General features: G+C 44.2%; 1 protein-coding gene across 4 annotated transcripts in view; it reads right to left on the reverse strand.

The window, feature by feature from the left end:
* LOC144509424 (polycomb protein SCMH1-like) overlaps positions 1-18,834 on the reverse strand; it is a 211,026-nt gene that overhangs the window by 124,483 nt on the left and 67,709 nt on the right. For all 4 annotated transcript variants that reach the window (XM_078238292.1, XM_078238290.1, XM_078238291.1 and 1 more), the window contains one exon: positions 15,605-15,675. In XM_078238292.1, coding sequence (XP_078094418.1) covers positions 15,605-15,675 — 71 coding nt within the window. The remainder of the gene's footprint in view (positions 1-15,604; positions 15,676-18,834) is intronic.

Raw genomic sequence — 18,834 nt, forward strand, 5'->3', positions numbered from 1 at the left:
ACTTGTGCAATGGGTTTTAAAAGGAGCTGTGTGACACAAGAATCTTATAGTAAGAGAATCATTAAATTTGAAATTGTAATTATGAATAATGGAGAACAAATAAACAATTGGAAGGAGGAGTGCTTTTCACCACGCTGTCATTGTCAAGATGAATATTGTGAGGGCGAGGCATTCACACTGGCACACATGTGGGTCGCTCTGTATGAAGGTGGACCTCACCATCATGGCTGGTCACTGTACTTACCTGTAATATGAACACTGGTGAAGCTTAGGCGTGGTGGACAAATTAAGTTTTAAATGAGAAAATATCCCACACACGACGGGGACTCTTCCCCTCAGAGCCGCTGGCCGAGGTGGGAAAACCTTCATGCAGCTCTGCAGCTGCACAGCTAAGTATTCTCTCCAGATTCACTGGCACTCTGTGCAAAGGAAAGTCTGAGGGCATGGTTTTCGCCATCACACTGGCAGGGTGGGTCCTGATAGAGCCCTCGATGCCCGCTCCAGAGGGATTGGAATACCATTTTTAAAGGGCACCTTACTCTGCGATAAAAATAAACTCCCTCCACTCCCCCCTCCATCCCAACCCCTGAACATGGAGGAGGACCCACAAACAAGCTTTGAGCGCCGCCCACAAACATCAGGACATCTCCCACTCTGAAGGCATTGGAGTGCTCCCCCCCCCCCCCCCCCCCCACAGGCATTGGGCCCCACATTCCCCCCTCCAGTCCACAAGCAACGAGGCATGCCCCAACACCCCCGCCCCCAAAAGGGGAAGCCCTACATGGGGTGGGCCTCCACGTCAGCCCTGCCGGATTGGCATTGCCAGGGGTGGGTCCAGGCATGTACCCACTCCTCCTGGGGCTATACTTGCCTTGGCGTCGTTGGCATGTTCCTCTTGACTGCTTCAAGTTATTAAAAAGCTGCTGTTAAGCTCGCTGACATGAGGTCATGTTGGCGAGATATGGATTTTCAGTGAGGGGGCAGCATTTTGCGGGGAAGCTCGATAATAACATTTAAATTTATGAACATTTATTGAAATAAAGTTCCCACCTTTGGGTGGAACCCTCGTTACATCACAGGTGAGGAGCATAGGAAATGAGATCTCACCGGTGAGAATCCCGTTTCCCAAGATTTTGGGCCCCATTTACGATGATAGCCAAGACGAGCTCAGAATACCGCCCCCCCCCCCCCCCCCCCCCCCGCCCCACCCCTCTCCCCCCACTCACAGCAAACAAATACACCAAGGGCAATGTGTGTAGGCAGCGCTTAAATTGGTTTTCTTTGTTATTCTTTAGAAATCCAATTCATGCTGGGGTTATTTTCTCTGGGAGAGGGAAGACCTGGTGGAGGTCTTTAAATTTTTTTTATTCATTCATGGGACATGGGCTTGTTTCCATGCTGTAAACCTCTACGACTCTATGACATAGGCATCGCTGGCTGGCCATCCCTAGTTGCCCCTTGGAGGGTAGTTGAGAGTCAACAACATTGCTGTGGCTCTGGAGTCACATGTAGGCCAGGCCAGGTAAGTACAGCAGATTTCCTGCCCTGAAGGACATTAGTGAACCAGTGGGCTTTTCCGACAATCGACAATGGTTTCATGGTCATCGGTAGATTCTTAATTCCAGTTTTTTTTAATTGAATTCAAATTCCACCACCTGCCGTGGCGGGATTCGAACCCGAGTCCCCAGAACATTAGCTGAGTTTCTCGATTAATAGTCTAGCGATAATAAGACTTGACCATCGTCTCCTCTTTAAATTATCAAGAGATTCTCTCGGGTGGGTACGGATAAACTCTTTCCACTTATGCACGAGTCCAAAATAATGATTAACTTTTAGTTTATTTTATTAGTGTCACAAATAAGCTTACATTAACACTGCAATTAAGTTACTGTGAAAATCCCCTAGTCGCCACACACTCCGATGCCTGTTCGGGTACACTGAGGGAGAATTTAGCAAGGCCAACGCACCTAACCAGCAAGTCTTTCCAACTGTGGGAGGAAGCCAAAGCACCCGGAGGAAACCCATGCAGACACGGAGAGAACATGCAGACTCCGCATAGACAGTGATCCAAGCCAGGAATTGAATCTGGGTCCCCTGGTGCTGTGAGGCAGCAATGCTGACCACTGTGCCACCGTGCTGCCCATTAAGTATTACAAAGCGAGCAATGACTGAAAACAAATCAGTAGGAATTTCTTTACAGAGTGGCGAGAATGTGGAATTGAAGGGGTGCGTACATGAGGAAGGAGGAAATGGAGGGGTAGGGAGGCAGATAGAAAAGGTAGTGAGAGTTAGATATCGCTCATCTGGCATATAAACTCCAGTTGGCCCAAATGGCCTTGTGCGTGCGGTGAATTTTAAATGACTGTGCATGGAATCAACAACAGCAACTTGGAACTCTGCCAAAGGCCTTATCTTTATGTACTATATTCATCAATCCACATTTTCTTAATTTATCTCATATTTTATTCATTTTCTTCTATGTTTCTGGATTCTAAAGACACAATCAGACAAGGAATCTTAGCTTGCTGCCATCTCCATCCGGAACAGAGTTAATAATTCTGCCGACGACAGTTTGAGCATCACAAGTTCTTTTGCAAATGGTATTTTGAAAATAAGAAAGGTGCCTTCCTTTTGCAACCATTGCCAAACCGCAATGAGTGCTTTGAAGAGTCAGGGAGGGAGTGAGAGTTCTTTAATCCTTCCACAGCCAGGTTTTCAGACAGGGCCAAGCGTGTAGATCAGGCTGGAGATCTGCCCACAGGATCCCATTTCACGTTATTACCACTGGTGCTCGTCCAACTTTGTTTTGTTCGAGAGGCAGGTAGCGAGCAGGGGAAGAAAATTTTACAAAGAGATGTTTTTGTTCAGTGCTCAGCTCACTGAGGGGAGAGAAATGCCTAACTGATCTGAAATATGACAGTCGAATAAGATCAAAGAGCTACTCCCTCTCACCACACATCTTTTAAAAAAAAATTAAAGACCGTGAAAAGTCAACGACTGGCATCGCTGGAAATAAGCAAAATAATAAATATTCCTGGCAAGTCTGAAGATGTCCTTGCTTATGTTATTCTGAAGATTTGCGACCCATTTTTGGCCCTTGCAGCCCTGTAGTACTTTAAGAAATAAGAACAAGGCTTTACACTGAGAGGGTTAAATGGGCAACAGATTAACAGGTAGGGAAAAATTCAACACTCTGAGGACACTCCCCCCCAGAGGCTCCCTCCCCCTTTTGACAAAAGAGTCTGGCCATTGCCGCACAAACAAAATAAAGACAACTTTGTCTACCATTGTTGAATTTCCTAATGGCCATTTACTCTTCAGTTCCCTCAGTCAGAATGAGCACCCAGGTACAATTAGCTGAGATTTCGGATCATGTCTTTTAAAAAAACACTAAGGCCGCGATTCACCCATCCCGTTGCTCTGTTGTTTTAGCGCACCTGCTGAGAAAAATCGCACGGGGGGAGGGGTGGGGGCGATGCGCAGGATTCGCACGAGAGTTCGCGTCCCGCTAGCGTCGCCCAGCGCCAGATTTCCCGTGCAGTCTGCCATACGCCAGAAATCGGCGGGGCTAGCATTTAAATGATATTTTTAAATATCATTTAAGTGCTAACTCACTGATTTGTAATGATATTCACACTGTTAGCCTCTGCAGTGCACAGAGTGTGGGAGATTCTAATCTGAGCACCCACTGAAAAAGAACCAGCGTGAATTACTCCAATTTTCATGCAAATTCCACACCTAGAATTTTGGGGGGGGAATTCCGGCCTAAATTCCCATTCGGATGAAAGAATACAGTCGTCAAATTATGGGAGAATTGAACTTTGTTTTTAAGTGCAAAGAACAGCTTTGAATGTCCAATTGGGGACATTTATTCAGATTGAAACTGAACGGACTGGCTTGAAAAGAGACTGCTGCCCTGGCATTCCTACGCTTTTGACTAAACTGGACATCAAAGTCGGACTGTTAAATCAATTTTCTTCCATTTAATTCTGACTCCATGTTGCAAAGACACTTGTTAATGAGAAACGACAGTGGCATTCATTATCACGATAATGTTGATATAGTTATTTTTACCAACAAAACACCTTCAGAAACCAAGAGGTAATCATTACTAGTAATGGAGGCAGGTACAATTTTGTCGTTTAAAAAGCAGTTAGACAGTTACATGGGTAAGATGGGTACAGAGGGATATGGGCCAAACCTGGCAATTGGGACTAGCTTAGTGGTTAAATAAAAAGCGTGGCATGGACAAGTTGGGCTGAAGGGCCTGTTTCCACGCTGTAAACCTCTATGACATGACTTTGCATTTTGGTAAAAGTGACAATGTGACCAGAGGGAGGGAGTTGGCATTAAGAGGAATGCATTTCTAGAAACAACTGATGTAATAAAATGAACACCGTAATGTAGGATGCCAAATGGTGATGAACTCCCCGAATGACTGTGGAATAGGACTGGGGAAGTGTAGACAATTCAAACCCAAGCCCTGAGGCCTTAAAGGCTTGTTTAAAGAGTGTGGTTGGGCTTTGGGTGTAGAAGCATTCTGGAGGAGGGGGAAGAGCAAAGAGTAAAATATATTTGTTTCTAACAGAATATACACACTCAACTTGCCCTCTGGCGACACAGGAACCTGTAATGAATGGGGAAGGCCCTTGGCCAATTTCATTGCACAGATAATCTCAGATAAAATGGTGGAACAAACCCAAATAGAAATGAATCTGAAGCTTTCTGGGATTGAATTGATTTGAATGTATCTGCTTTGATATTGTGTTCAGTTTGAGGTTCATCCCAAATGCAGGAAGGTTATCACTGCGATTGTGTACCAAGGTTCCATGCAGCAGAATGGAAATCCACACATCTTTATAGAACGCACCATGTTTAAACTCAGAGGCTCAGGCCCTCCAACCACAATCTCACCATCTGCTCAGTTGTGTTAGGGTAAGGATGCACCAAGCAATGGCTAGACATTTCTTCATGTGGAAGGGAGTGGACTGAGGCCAACTGCTGCCTAGGTCTCTGAAACATAGAAACCAGAAGCAGGGGTAGGCCATTCGGCCCTTTGAGCCTACTCTACCCTTCATCTTTGTTTCTTCAGAAAGAACTCTTCAAAATGCAGCTAATAAAAATACAACAATACTTACTCTAACTTATAAATCAAAGAAAGGGTTTAATAAAGAAACATCATTACTCCAAACTTGGGGCCTCGCCCTGGGCCACTCCAAACTTCCCACAATTCTACATGGTTCCATATTTGTAGTGAATCAGCTAGTCAGATGATGATTACATCACTCTGTAATTGGTTCCATGTTTTACTGGGTCAGCTGACCCTTACATCTTGTTCCCATTGGTCACATTACATCCAATCAAAGTTGTCACCGTTACATTCTAACAATCTTAATCATGGCTGATCATTGAATTCAATATCCTGATTCCCCCCTTCCCCCCATATCCCTTGATCCCTTGAGCCCCAAGAGCTATATCTAATTTCTTCTTGAAATCAGACAACATTTTGGCCTCAATTACTTTCTGTGGTAGCGAATTACACACATTTGTCACCCTCTGGGCGAAGAAATGTCTCCCCACCTCAGTTCTAAAAGGTTCATCCCTTATCCTCAAACTATGACCCCTAGTTCTGGACTCTCCCACCACTGGGAACATTCTTTCTGAATCTACCCTGTCTAACCCTGTTAGAATTTTATAAATTTCCATGAGAAACTTTCACTCTTCTAATCTCCAATGAATATAATCCTAACCGATTTTTGTCTCTCCTCATATGACAGACCTGCCATCCCAGGAATCTGCTTGGTAAACTTTCGCCGTACTCCCTCTATAGCAAGGACACCCTTCCTCAGATAAGGACACCAAAACTGCACACAATCCTCCAACCTCACCAAGTCCTATTTTACTGCAGCAAAACAAATCCCTATACTCAAATCCTCTTGCTATGAAGGCCAACATATCATTTGCCTTCTTTACTGCCTGCTGTACCTGCATGCTTACTTTCAGCAACTGATGCATGAGGACCCCAAGGTCTCAGTGAGTATCCACCTCTCTCAATTTACACCCATTCAAATAATAATCTGTCTTCCTATTATTGCTACCAAAGTGGATAACTTCACATTAAAAAAAAAATTATACTGCATCTGCCATGCTGACAATATTTAATCTCTGCCATTCAGTGGAAATTTATCATCTTAAAAAGTGTGATCTTGAGTATGGGTGACTTTTCAATCATGATGCATATCCACCTGACCCTAATCTTGTCTTGAAACCATAGTCCACGGACATGCGGGTACAGCAGATGCCACTTAACAGAGGTGAGGGTGGGGAGCCCAGGTGATTTTCTTTTTCCGAGTCCAGGGATGCTGAAGCCTGTCCAAATCACGCTGAAGCATCTCTGCATCCTCCTCACAGCTCACCCTCCCACCCAACTTTGTATCATCTGCAAATTTGGAGATAATACATTCAGTTCCCTCTTCCAAATCATTAATATATAATGTGAACAGTTGGGGTTCTAGCACAGATCCCTGCGGAACCCCACTAGTCACTGACTGCCAATCAGAAAAAGACCTATCAGAGGAATAGGGCTTGAGTAAGCTCAGCCCATGACCCCGTGCAGAGTTAAGATGCAAAATGCTACCAGTGGCTTCAGCATCCCTGGACTCAGAAAAAGAAAATCACCTGGGCTCCCCACCCTCACCTCTGTTAAGTGGCATCTGCTGTACCCGCATGTCCGTGGACTATGGTTTCATGACAGGATTAGTGTCAGGTGGATATGCATCATGACTGAAAAGTCACCCATACTCAAGATCACACTTTTTAAGATGATAAATTTCCACTGAATGGCAGAGATTAAATATTGTCAGTGGAGCACAGCTGGAGAAAACCCTCAAAAACCACAACCAAGGTGTCATTTTCTAAATATCTGTGTGGAACACAGAGATCTGAGAGATTTGTACTTTAGTGAGATAGCAATTTCTGGTCTGAATGGATTGTCGTACAGTTATCCTGCTCAAAGGCCCAGACTGATATCAATTCTCAATGGAGCGAGTGCATTTTACTGGCAAGACTAAATCTAAAACCCTAAATGGAGAAACGCCAGTTTAAATAAAACCACTGAGCTGGCATGAGATTAAATTTAACCTGGACTCATTTTCCTCAACTTACCCAAGCGCAATCCAACTTGTCTGAAAGAAATAACAAAATCACCTCTGTCTCTCCAGCCTCTATGCAGCCATCACAGAATCATAAAATCTCTACAGTGCAGAAGGAGGCCATTCAGACCATCGAGTCCACACTCACTCTCCGAAAGAACAACTTAGCCAAGCCCACTCACTAATGGACAATTTAGCACGGCCAATCCACCTCACCCGCACATCTTTGGAGTGTGGGAGGAAACCGGAGCACCCGGAGGAAACCCATGCAGACATGGGGAGGATGTGCAAATTGCACACAGACTATGGCTCGAGGCCGGAGTTGAACCAAGGGCCCTGGCGCTGTGAGGCAGCAGTGCTAACCACTGTGCTACCATGCTGCCCAAATGCAACAGCTGCTACACAGCTCATCCTACCTGAATATTGGAACTCAATGTATATATAAAGTGGTACAACTAAAGCTCACTGCACAGTGAATCTGTATGGCAAGTAGATTCTTACACTGTTAGGGTAGATGACCAGTAAGTCAACTCAAATTATACCATGAACATTACTGTATCCTGTAAACTACAAATGTGACAATACATTATATCCAGAGAATACATTTTTAAAAATTCTAATTTCAAACATATTTTCAACATTCATTAGCACACAACTTTGCAATGCAACAAGATACAGAAAAATTACGAATGGTAATGGTAATGACAATTATGAGTGATCAAAACTAGCCTAATGGCTAGACTATTAATCCAGAAACTTAGCTAATGTTCTGGGGACCCGGGTTCAAATCCCGCCACAGGAGATGGTGGAATTTGAATTCAATAAAATAAATCTGGAATTAAGAATCTACCGATGACCATGAAACCATTGCCGATTGTCGGAAAAACCCATCTGGTTCACCTTTAGGGAAGGAAATCTGCCGTCCTTACCTGGTCTGGCCTACATGTGACTCCAGAGCTACAGCAATGTGGTGGACTCTCAACTGTCCTCTGAACAAGGGATGGGCAATGAATGCTGGCCTGTCAGCGACGCCCATGTCCCACAATGTATATTTAAAAAGTCAGATGAAATGTTATATCTCATATTAACAATCGCTGCAACTAGATATTTCCATGGAGTATTTGTATGACTATATCTACTTTATCTAGGAGTAGCCAAGTGCCCAAAACATTTACAAAACTGATGTGAAGCAGAGGGCAATTTCATTTTGTCAAGGGTCATTAACCAGAGAAGGCATTTGTGTATTTGATTATTGATTATAATGCAGTCACACCAGCATCTACTGACAAACTCTATAAGTGCGATGCCACCTTTAGCCCTGAGGATTTATTTTTGAAATACTAATTTGCAACATTTCCCAATGTTTCAGGATGTGCAAACAGATTGCCAAAGCCCCGAAGTGTGCTTTCATAGGCATCTCATTTCTGAAAGAAAGGTTTCTCTGTTTGAATTATTTCTGAAGCGATATCAAAGATGAGCTATTCAGTAACGAGTGGACGATTGAAAGAACAGTCAAAGGAAAAGGTGAAATACACTAATTTTCCTCGTCCTGAAGACAGCGCCAAAATGCAACAAAATATATACTACCATTTTTTTAAAAAGGTAGTATCTCCATGTTTTCAGTCCTTCTCGACATGTCTTTAATCAATTACCAGTGGCTTGTTTTGGGGTGGCACAGTAGTTAGCGCTGCTGCCTCACAGCGCCAGTGACCTATGTTCAATTCCAAGCTTGGGTCACCGTCTGTGTGGAGTTTGCACGTTCTCCCCATGTCTGCTTGGGTTTCCTCCGGGTGCTCCAGTTTCCTCCCACAGTCCAAAGATGTGCAGTTAGGTTGATTGGCCATGCTAAATTGCCCCTTAGTGTCCTGGGATGTGTATGTTAGAGGGATTAGCGGGGTGAATGTGTAGGGGTTTTCAGGATAGGGTCTGGGTGGGATTGACGGTCAGTGCAGACTCAATGGGCCGAATGGCTTCCTTCTGCACTGTTGGGATTCTATGGTTTCAATGATAGGTGAAACTTTTGGGAGTTTGAGCGATGGGGGTGTTTGAACAAAAAACGTACTGGAAAATCAAACTTAAATCCAAATTCAATCATTCACCCTCCTGATGAAAATTCCTTTACACCACACATCTGTATACCACAGTTCACCATCTGCCTTGATACCCTGCACTACGGCGATTGAATACTGGTGAGAAACTAAGATGGTTAAAAAACATTCTTTGGTGCAGTACATGTAGTCATTTTCAAATTAACTCCTTTGCATTGTAGAATTGTGATGCCCCCAACAGTTCAAGATTTACTCTGATTCTGGTGCTTATCAGGTTGGATTGAGTTTCCTTCGGATACTCCGGTTTCCTACCACACTTCAGAGATGTACGAGTTCCGTTGATTGGCCATGCTAAATTGCCCCTTAGTGTCAGGTAGATTATCCATGGTAAATGCGTAGAGTATGGGGATAGGGCCTGGATGGGATCATTGTCGGTGCAGGCTCAATGGGCCGAATGGCCTCCTCCTGCCCTGTAGGGATTTTATGATTCTAACACAACAAAACATAGCCAGTCACAATTGTTACTTTGTGATGTAATGCACAACTGTGTATTTATCTCAATTAGAATCCATACAGTGCAGAGGGAGGTCATTCAGCCCATCGAGCCTGCATCAACCACAACCCACACAGGTCCTATTCCCATAATCCAACCTATTTACCCTGCTAATCGCCCAACATTAAGGGTCAATTTATCCTGGCCAATCAACTTAACCCGCACATCTCTGGACAGTGGGAGGAAACCGGAGCACCTGGAGGAAATCCACGCAGACCAGGGGAGAATGTGCAAACTCCACACAAACAGTCACCCAAGGCTGGAATTGAACCCGGGTCCTTGGCGCTGTGAGGCAGCAGTGCTAATCAATTTTGCCACCGTGCCATCCACAAAATTACATTGCACAATCTCAAATCCTGGCTGACCATGCAGACTGGCTTAAGAAAAAATACTTCTGGAATTAAAAAAGGTTCTGGGTTATATCAACATGGACAAAATTGAAATTACTGCACTCAAAGCATTGAAGGGACGCAGAACGATGTTGAGAGATGGTCTCAGGGCCTTTCAGATTTCTGATTTTCCAGCCAGTCACAAGGTTTGCATGGAACCAACATAGTTCCATTTCATGAAAACATCTTGTTCTTAAATGGTTTGACTAGATTTGTCTCAAGTCAATTCCTTCTGAAACTTTTAACAAGGTAGTGAGTCAGCCCCGTCAAATCCAATCATAGTTCCAGATTCCTCTCATCACATGTACAGGAGTTAGCAGCAAGTAAAGGAGGATGCTCACACATTCATTTTATTTCAGATCCACAATGATAAAGGCACTGTCACCAAAGATGATTTATATCGAATAAATATTTTTGTTCTTTTAAGAAGCATCTCCACTGATCAATTTAGAACCAGCTTAACCGGAAGCAAGTGCACGCACAGTGGCAGTGGTTAATACTACTGCCTCCCAGCACCAGAGACCCAGGTTCAATCCCAGCCTTGGGCGATAGTGTGGTGTTTGCACGTTCTCCCCGTGTCTTTGTAGGTTTCCCCCGGATGCTCCAGTTTCCTCCCACAGTCCAACGATGTGCAGGTTAGGTGGATTGGCCATGATAGGTTGCCCCTTAGTGTCCCAAGATGTGTAAGTTAGGTGGATTGGCCATGATCAATGCACGGGGTTATGAGGCTAGGGCACGGGATTGGACCTAGGTAGAGTTCTCTTTCAAAGAGTCAGTGCAGACTTGATGAACTGAATGGTTTCTTCTGCACTGTGGGGATTCTATGATTCTATGAAGGCTAAGAATTGTATTTGTTTGGGATCCTAACATCGTGAATTATCCCAAGATGTTTTACAGGAACATTATCAAACAAAATACTAAGCTACAGAAGGAAATATTAGGGCAGATGATGAAAAGCTTGACCAAGGAGCTAGATTTTAAGGAGTGTCTCAAAAGAGGAAAGAAAGATAGAGAGACTGAAAGGTTTAGGTCGAGAATTCCAGGTCTTAGACAGTTGAAGTTGGAAGACGTCAATGCTGGAGCCATTAAAAATCGGGGTTGTACAAAGATGTGCGGGTTAGGTTGATTGGTCATGCTAAAAATTGCCCCTTAGAGTCCTGAGATGCGTAGGTTTGAGGGATTAGCGGGTAAATATGTAGGGATATGGGGATAGGGTCTGGGTGGGATTGTGGCCAGGGCAGACTTGATGGGCCGAATGGCCTCCTTCTGCACTGTAGGGTTTCTATGATTCTATGATACTAGGGGGCAAATTGAGAACAGCAATAATCACTGGACTTGCCAGTGGGGAAGAGATTTGAATTGATACCATGTTCGATCCCTGCACCATGCTGAATTAATCCATTTCGAACAGCCAGGATAGAGGAAATAAACTAGATGAGTGAGAGCTTCCTGCTTCTATCAATTGGTCCCTGAAAGAGCAAGGTGTCTGATGGGCAGAATTGGGCTTGGTAGTGTTGTGGTTAAATAGTTTGCCAACAATCCACACCCATGTTCACCCATAAAGAATAGCAAGACATCAGAGAACCCACAACACCCATATCCCAGCACGAGTCACCGCCTTCAGGAAGGGAAAAGAATGGGATAAACTCAGATGTCAGTTCTGATACAATAATCTCATTGCCAACTCATTGGGCCCAGACAGGTTCAAGGGGCTGAATGGCCCACTTCTGTTCCTTACATCAACCCTGCAATCTCAACAGACCTGGTGTGCTACTGAATCCTTTCACGTCATTTTTAAACTATTCAAGGCCTGTATTTTCAGACAGGATTGCAGACAAGTTCCCCATTTTAAAAACAAATTAAAATCCTTTGAACATTAACCCAGAAAATCAACTGGCTACTTTCACAGAATGAAATTACCCTGTCAATGCAGGACTGCTTTTCTGAAAATTTTAGTCTTTAAGAAGTAGATGATAAGGTTTGTCACAATTGGTCCAAAAATTATTTTGATTAGTCTCGAGATGTCTTTTTGGCTTGACATAGGAATTTGCAACTGGCTAGACTCCAACTAACAAGGAAGCAATATTCCGAATAGAATTCACAACAGGTTGGGTAAATGGATTAAGTAATACAGCGAAAAATAAATCCTTATTACATGCTGGACCAGTACAAGCACACATGTAAATCAGACTGTAAAAGAATCATAAATTCACTAATACGGTTGTGTAGATAGTATGAAACGAACACTCCAGAGGAATTTGAATGATGTATAAATTGCAAATGCAAAGCTGAGGGCTTTACAGCTTCCAACATTTAGCAACCATTTATTTTTTACAGTTCATTGACTTATACAGTCCACATTTCCTGTTATTATTTCCAATGTAAGAAGTCTCACAACACCAGGTTAAAGTCCAACAGGTTTATTTGGTAGCAAATACCATAAGCTTTCGGAGCGCTGCCCCTTCGTCAGATGGAGTGAAAATCTGTTCTCCAACAGTGCACAGAGACACAACATCAAGTTACAGAATACTAATTAGAATGCAAATCTCTACAGCCAGCCAGGTCTTAAAGGTACAGATAATGTGGGTGGAGGGAACATTAAACACAGGTTAAAGAGATGTGTATTGTCTCCAGACAGAACAGCTAGTAAGATTCTGCAAGATCAGGAGGCAAGCTGTGGGGGTTATTGATAATGTGACATAAATCCAACATCCCGGTTTAGGCCGTCCTCATGTGTGCGGAACTTGGCTATCAGTTTCTGCTCAGCGACTCTGCGCTGTCGTATGTTGTGAAGGCCGCCTTGGAGAACGCTTACCTGAAGATCCAAGGCTGAATGCCCGTGACTGCTGAAGTGCTCCCCCACAGGAAGAGAACAGTCTTGCCTGGTGATTGTCGAGCGGTGTTCATTCATCCGTTGTCGTAGCGTCTGCATGGTTTCCCCAATGTACCATGCCTCGGGACATCCTTTCCTGCAGCGTATCAGGTAGACAACGTTGGCCGAGTTGCAAGAGTATGTACCGTGTACCTGGTGGATGGTGTTCTCACGTGAGATGATGGCATCCGTGTTGATGATCCGGCACGTCTTGCAGAGGTTGCTGTGGCAGGGTTGTGTGGTGTCATGGTCACTGTTCTCCTGAAGGCTGGGTAGTTTGCTGCGGACAATGGTCTGTTTGAGGTTGCGTGGTTGTTTGAAGGCAAGAAGTGGGGGTGTGGGGATGCCTTCAAACAACCACGCAACCTCAAACAGACCATTGTCTACAGCAAACTACCCAGCCTTCAGGAGAACAGTGACCATGACACCACACAACCCTGCCACAGCAACCTCTGCAAGACGTGCCGGATCATCGACACGGATGCCATCATCTCACGTGAGAACAGGTACACGGTACATACTCTTGCAACTCGGCCAACGTTGTCTACCTGATACGCTGCAGGAAAGGATGTCCCGAGGCATGGTACATTGGGGAAACCATGCAGACGCTACGACAACGGATGAATGAACACCGCTCGACAATCACCAGGCAAGACTGTTCTCTTCCTGTGGGGGAGCACTTCAGCAGTCACGGGCATTCAGCCTTGGATCTTCAGGTAAGCGTTCTCCAAGGCGGCCTTCACGACACACGACAGCGCAGAGTCGCTGAGCAGAAACTGATAGCCAAGTTCCGCACACATGAGGACGGCCTAAACCGGGATGTTGGACTTATGTCACATTATCAATAACCCCCACAGCTTGCCTCCTGATCTTGCAGAATCTTACCAGCTGTTCTGTCTGGAGACAATACACACCTCTTTAACCTGTGTTTAATGTTCCCTCCACCCACATTATCTGTACCTTTAAGACCTGGCTGGCTGTAGAGATTTGCATTCTAATTAGTATTCTGTAACTTGATGTTGTGTCTCTGTGCACTGTTGGAGAACAGATTTTCACTCCATCTGACGAAGGGGCAGCACTCCGAAAGCTTATGGTATTTGCTACCAAATAAACCTGTTGGACTTTAACCTGGTGTTGTGAGACTTCTTACTGTGCTTACCCCAGTCCAACGCCGGCACCTCCACATCATTATTTCCAATGCCAATCAATCTTACCTCTCTTCAACTAATTTCCACTCTCAATTAAGCTTCTCATTCATTTCATTTACTCATTTGTAGTTTATGGGTTTCACTGCAAATCAACACATGTTTCCCATCCCTAAGTGCCTTCAAGAAGGTCGTGGCGAGCCGCCTTCTTGAACCGCTGCAGTCTGCGTGGTGTAGAAACACCCGCAGCGTTGTAAGGGATGGAGTTTTGAGACTGTGACCCAGCAACAGTGAAGCAATGGTGCTGTAGTTCCCAGTCGGAATGGTGTGTGGCTTGGAAGGGAATTTGCAAGTGCTGGCGACCCCTTGTGTCTGCTGCCTTCCTCTTTTTAAGTGGCAGAGGTCAGACGTTTGGAAAGTGCCATTGAAGAAGTTTTGGCCGGTTACTGCAATGCAACTTGTAGATGGTATACACTGTTCCACTGTGTGCTGCTGGTCCAAGAATGAATATTTAAGTTGGGGGATGGAGTGGCAATCAAGTGAGCTGCTTTGTCCTGGATAACTTTGAACTGGAGTGTTAATGGACTCATCCAGGCAAGTAAGGAGTATTCCATCGTACTCCTGACTTGTGCTCTGCAGATGGTAAACAAGGTTTGGGGAGACAGGTGGTGAGTAACTCACCACAGAATCCCCAGATTCCAACCTGTTCCTGTAGCACAGTGTTTACATATCTAGTCTAGTTAACTTTCTGGTCAATGAGAAGCCTCAGAAGTATTAATGGCTGGGATTTGATGATGCCAAACCAATTGAAAGTCAAGGGTTGTTGGCATAAATATTACTTGCTACTTATCAACCAAGCCCGAATGCTGTACAGGTCTTACTGCAGGTGGATATGGACTCAGAATCTGAGGAGTTGCAAATGGGGCTGAACATTATGCAACCATCAGCGAACATCCCAACTTCTGTCCTTATGATGGAGGGAAGGCCATTGCTAAACAGCTGAAGAAGATGAAGCTCAGCACTACCCTGAAGAACTCTTGTTATGATGACCAGGGGAAATGATTGGCCTCCAAAAAGCACAATCTTTATTCTAGGTATGACTCCAACCAATGAGGTTCTATGTTATCCCACTGACTTCAATTTCACATTAATTTCTCATTATTGCCCAAAGTCTTTTGCCAAATTGTGAACTATTTTGAATCATAGGAAGGGACACAAGTTAAAATCAAATAATGAATAGACACTGTTCTGAAAATTATTGAATAGCACGTCATCGTCTTGTAGAGATATCTCTGATCACCAGACAGATATCGCTTCACTCATTTTCATAATTAACATCACACATTATTAAAGGTAACATACGCTGATATCCTTATGAATACCGCAACCAACCTCAACTCTATACAAATTATCACAGCACTAAAATGAAATAAAAGCCTATTTCACCTGCTTAAAGCAATGGGGAGGGGCAGCAACAGCACCTGTCTCCTTAAGGTATTTGTCCCAACTGAAATGACCTGAAAGCAGAAATAAAATGGTGAGTAAATTAAATTCATTAACAAAAAAAAAGAAAGAAATGTGGGAAGGAAACATCATTTACTCTGCAAGTTCCTAAGTCTAGTCACAAACCCGTAAATTCAGAAGTATACTTAATTTAAAGTTTATTTTATTAGTGTCACAAGTAGGCTTACATTAACACTGCAATGAAGTTACTGTGAAAATCCCCCAGTCGCCACACTCCGGCGCCTGTTCGGGTACACTGAGGGAAAATTTAGCATGGCCAATACACCTAGAATCATTGAAAACTTCAACAGAATCATAGAAACCACAGTGCAGAAGGAGGCCATTCAGCCCATTGAGTCTGCACTGACAACAATCCCACCCAGGCCCCATCCCCATTACCCCATACATTTACCCTGCTAATCCCCCTGACCCTATGGTCAATTTAGCATGGCTAATCAACCTAACCAGCACTTCTTTGGACTATGGGAGGAAACCGGAGCATCTGGACGAAACCCATGCAGACACGGGGAGAATGTGAAAACTCCACACAGATAGTCACCCGAGGTCGGAATTGAACCCAGATCCCTGGCGCTGTGAAGCAGCAGTGCTAACCACTGTGCCACCATGCCATACCTATGCCACCGTGCCACCCCACCTAACCAGTATGTCTTTGATACTGTGGGAGGAAACCTACGCAGACACGGGGAGAACGTGCAGACTCTGCATAGATAATGACCCGAGCCAGGAATCGAACCTGGGACCCTGACGCTGTGAGGCAGCAGTGCTAAGAACTGTGCCACATTAAAGGTTGAAAACCACTTTGGAACGTTTTAATCAGTTCCATTTGTATTCATCGTCTCCCCTGTCCTCAAGTGTGCTCAGTGTTTCCGTACACATAGAACCCAGACAGCCACAGAGGCAGAGAGCAAAATCTGCAGTATAACTCTACTGGTACCCAGCAAACCATTGTATGGATCTAAAGTCGACACAGGGGCTGAGATCACATTGGGCTGATTATGCTGATACGTCACTTGCACCTCAACAAGTTTGAGGAGCACTGAGGCAGTGAGACACTTTGTTTCAAAAGAATTACAGAAAAGGCAAAGGGAGTTGGCACAGAGTCAATGAAATGCCCCAGGATGGATTTTTATAGGATATCCAAGATTCAAACATCCCAATGTTACTGAAACAAGCTTCCCATTCTGATGTTGGGTTGACTGACAGTACAAGCCATGACACTACATTGCTTCAAGCTTGCTTTTGGCAATTACTTTTTACAAGTCATTGTACTAACAGTAAAATGTAGAACGGAGTGAGCTTGTCTGGCAGAAAACTGGAAGCATTTTTATTACATGCCAAATGACTCCTGGTTCAGAACGTGGAGTGAAATTAGTGCCATAACTGTCCAATATCAAGACTGCAGCAGGGAACAAAATGCAATAAATATTCTGCTTCTGCAAACTGTCTAAAATACATGTTGGAGTAAAACAAAATTTGCTCTATTTTCATTGGGCCTAAACTACAGAAAGAACTCTCATTTACAAAGTGTCTATCTGGCAGGAAAAACGTACTTAGAAACATCGAAAGTAGGAGCAACAGTAGGCCATTCGGCCCTTAGAGCCTGCTCCACCATTCAATATGATCATGGCTGCCTTTGCAGGAAGATGGCATCGCCCAGACTGAAAATTACATTCATGAGAATTAATGTTTAAAATTCTGGGTAATTATCATCCAGGTGGTTTATATTTCCAATTCTGTCACAACCCGACAGGCTGAAGATCATGAATGGTTGAAAGACCAGCTTGTGAACTTATTGCTAACTGCCACTATTAGAAACATTCCTGATTTCAACTTCTCCCTCAACCCAAGGTTTCAAGTTTTATAAAGGCAAATTACTGCGGATGCTGGAATCTGAAACAAAAACAGAAATTGCTGGAAAATCTCAGCAGGTCTGGCAGCATCTGTGGAGAAAGAATAGAGCCACCGTTTCGAGTCGGGATGACCCTTCCACAGATGCTGTCAGACCTGCTGAGGTTTGCCAGCATTTTCTGTTTTGTGCTTCCAGTCTTATCCATCACGTCACCAAACAGAATTTCAGGTTAGCACCAAATCTGAATATTAAATTGTTTGGGCATTAGGACAGGCCTGAGATTGTTCCAGACGCCAAGGCCTGGAATTTAACATTCTCATCTCAGTGTTCAAATTCTTCCATGGACACGGTGCTCCCCATCTCTATAACCTCCTCTGGATCTACAAACCTTGAAGAATCGAGGTAAATCCAACTCTGACCTTCAACTCTGGTGAAGAAGGCATTCGGCATGCTTGGTTTCATCGGTCAGAACATTGAATACAGGTGTTGGGATGTCTTGTTGAAGTTGTACAAGACATTGGTAAAGCCACACTTGGAATACTGTGTGCAATTCTGGTCACCCTATTATAGAAAGGATATTATTAAACTAGAAAGAGTGCAGAAAAGATTTACTAGGATGCTACCGGGACTTGATGGATTGAGTCATAAGGAGAGGCTGAATAGACTGGGACTTTTCTCTACGGAGCGAAGGCGGCTGAGGGGTGACCTTATAGAGGTCTATAAAATAATGAGGGGCATAGACAAGGTAGATAGTCAATATCTTTTCCCAAAGGTAGGGGAGTCTAAAACTAGAGGGCATAGGTTTAAGGTGAGAGGGGAGAGATACAAAAGTGTCCAGAGGGGCAATCTTTTTCACACAGAGGGTGGTGAGTGTCTGGAACAAGCTGCCAGAGGTAGTAGTAGAGGCGGGTACAATTTTGTCCTTTAAAAAGCATTTAGATAGTGACATGGGTACGATGGGTATAGAGGGATATGGGCCAAATGCGGTCAATTGGGATTAGCTTAGGGGTTTTAAAAAAAGGGCAGCATGGACAAGTTGGGCCGAAGGGCCTGTTTCCATGCTGTAAACCTCTATGATTCTATGACTTTGGGAAGCCCCCTAGTTTCTTTTCCCCAGCATTTTGTCCCTCGGTTCTGGAATTTTCACTAAACCCCTCCATCTCTCCTCCTCTGTGAAGATACCTGCTCAAACCTGCCTCTTTCACAACGTGCTGGATTTTATGCACCCCCATTGGCTGAAACTGAAGGTGGACAGGCATATAAAATCCAGCAGCTGGCTTTCCTGCTGCCTACTGTTCCTGTT

Source organism: Mustelus asterias, chromosome 21, assembly GCF_964213995.1.
Source record: "Mustelus asterias chromosome 21, sMusAst1.hap1.1, whole genome shotgun sequence".
NCBI classification, from domain to species: domain Eukaryota; kingdom Metazoa; phylum Chordata; class Chondrichthyes; order Carcharhiniformes; family Triakidae; genus Mustelus; species Mustelus asterias.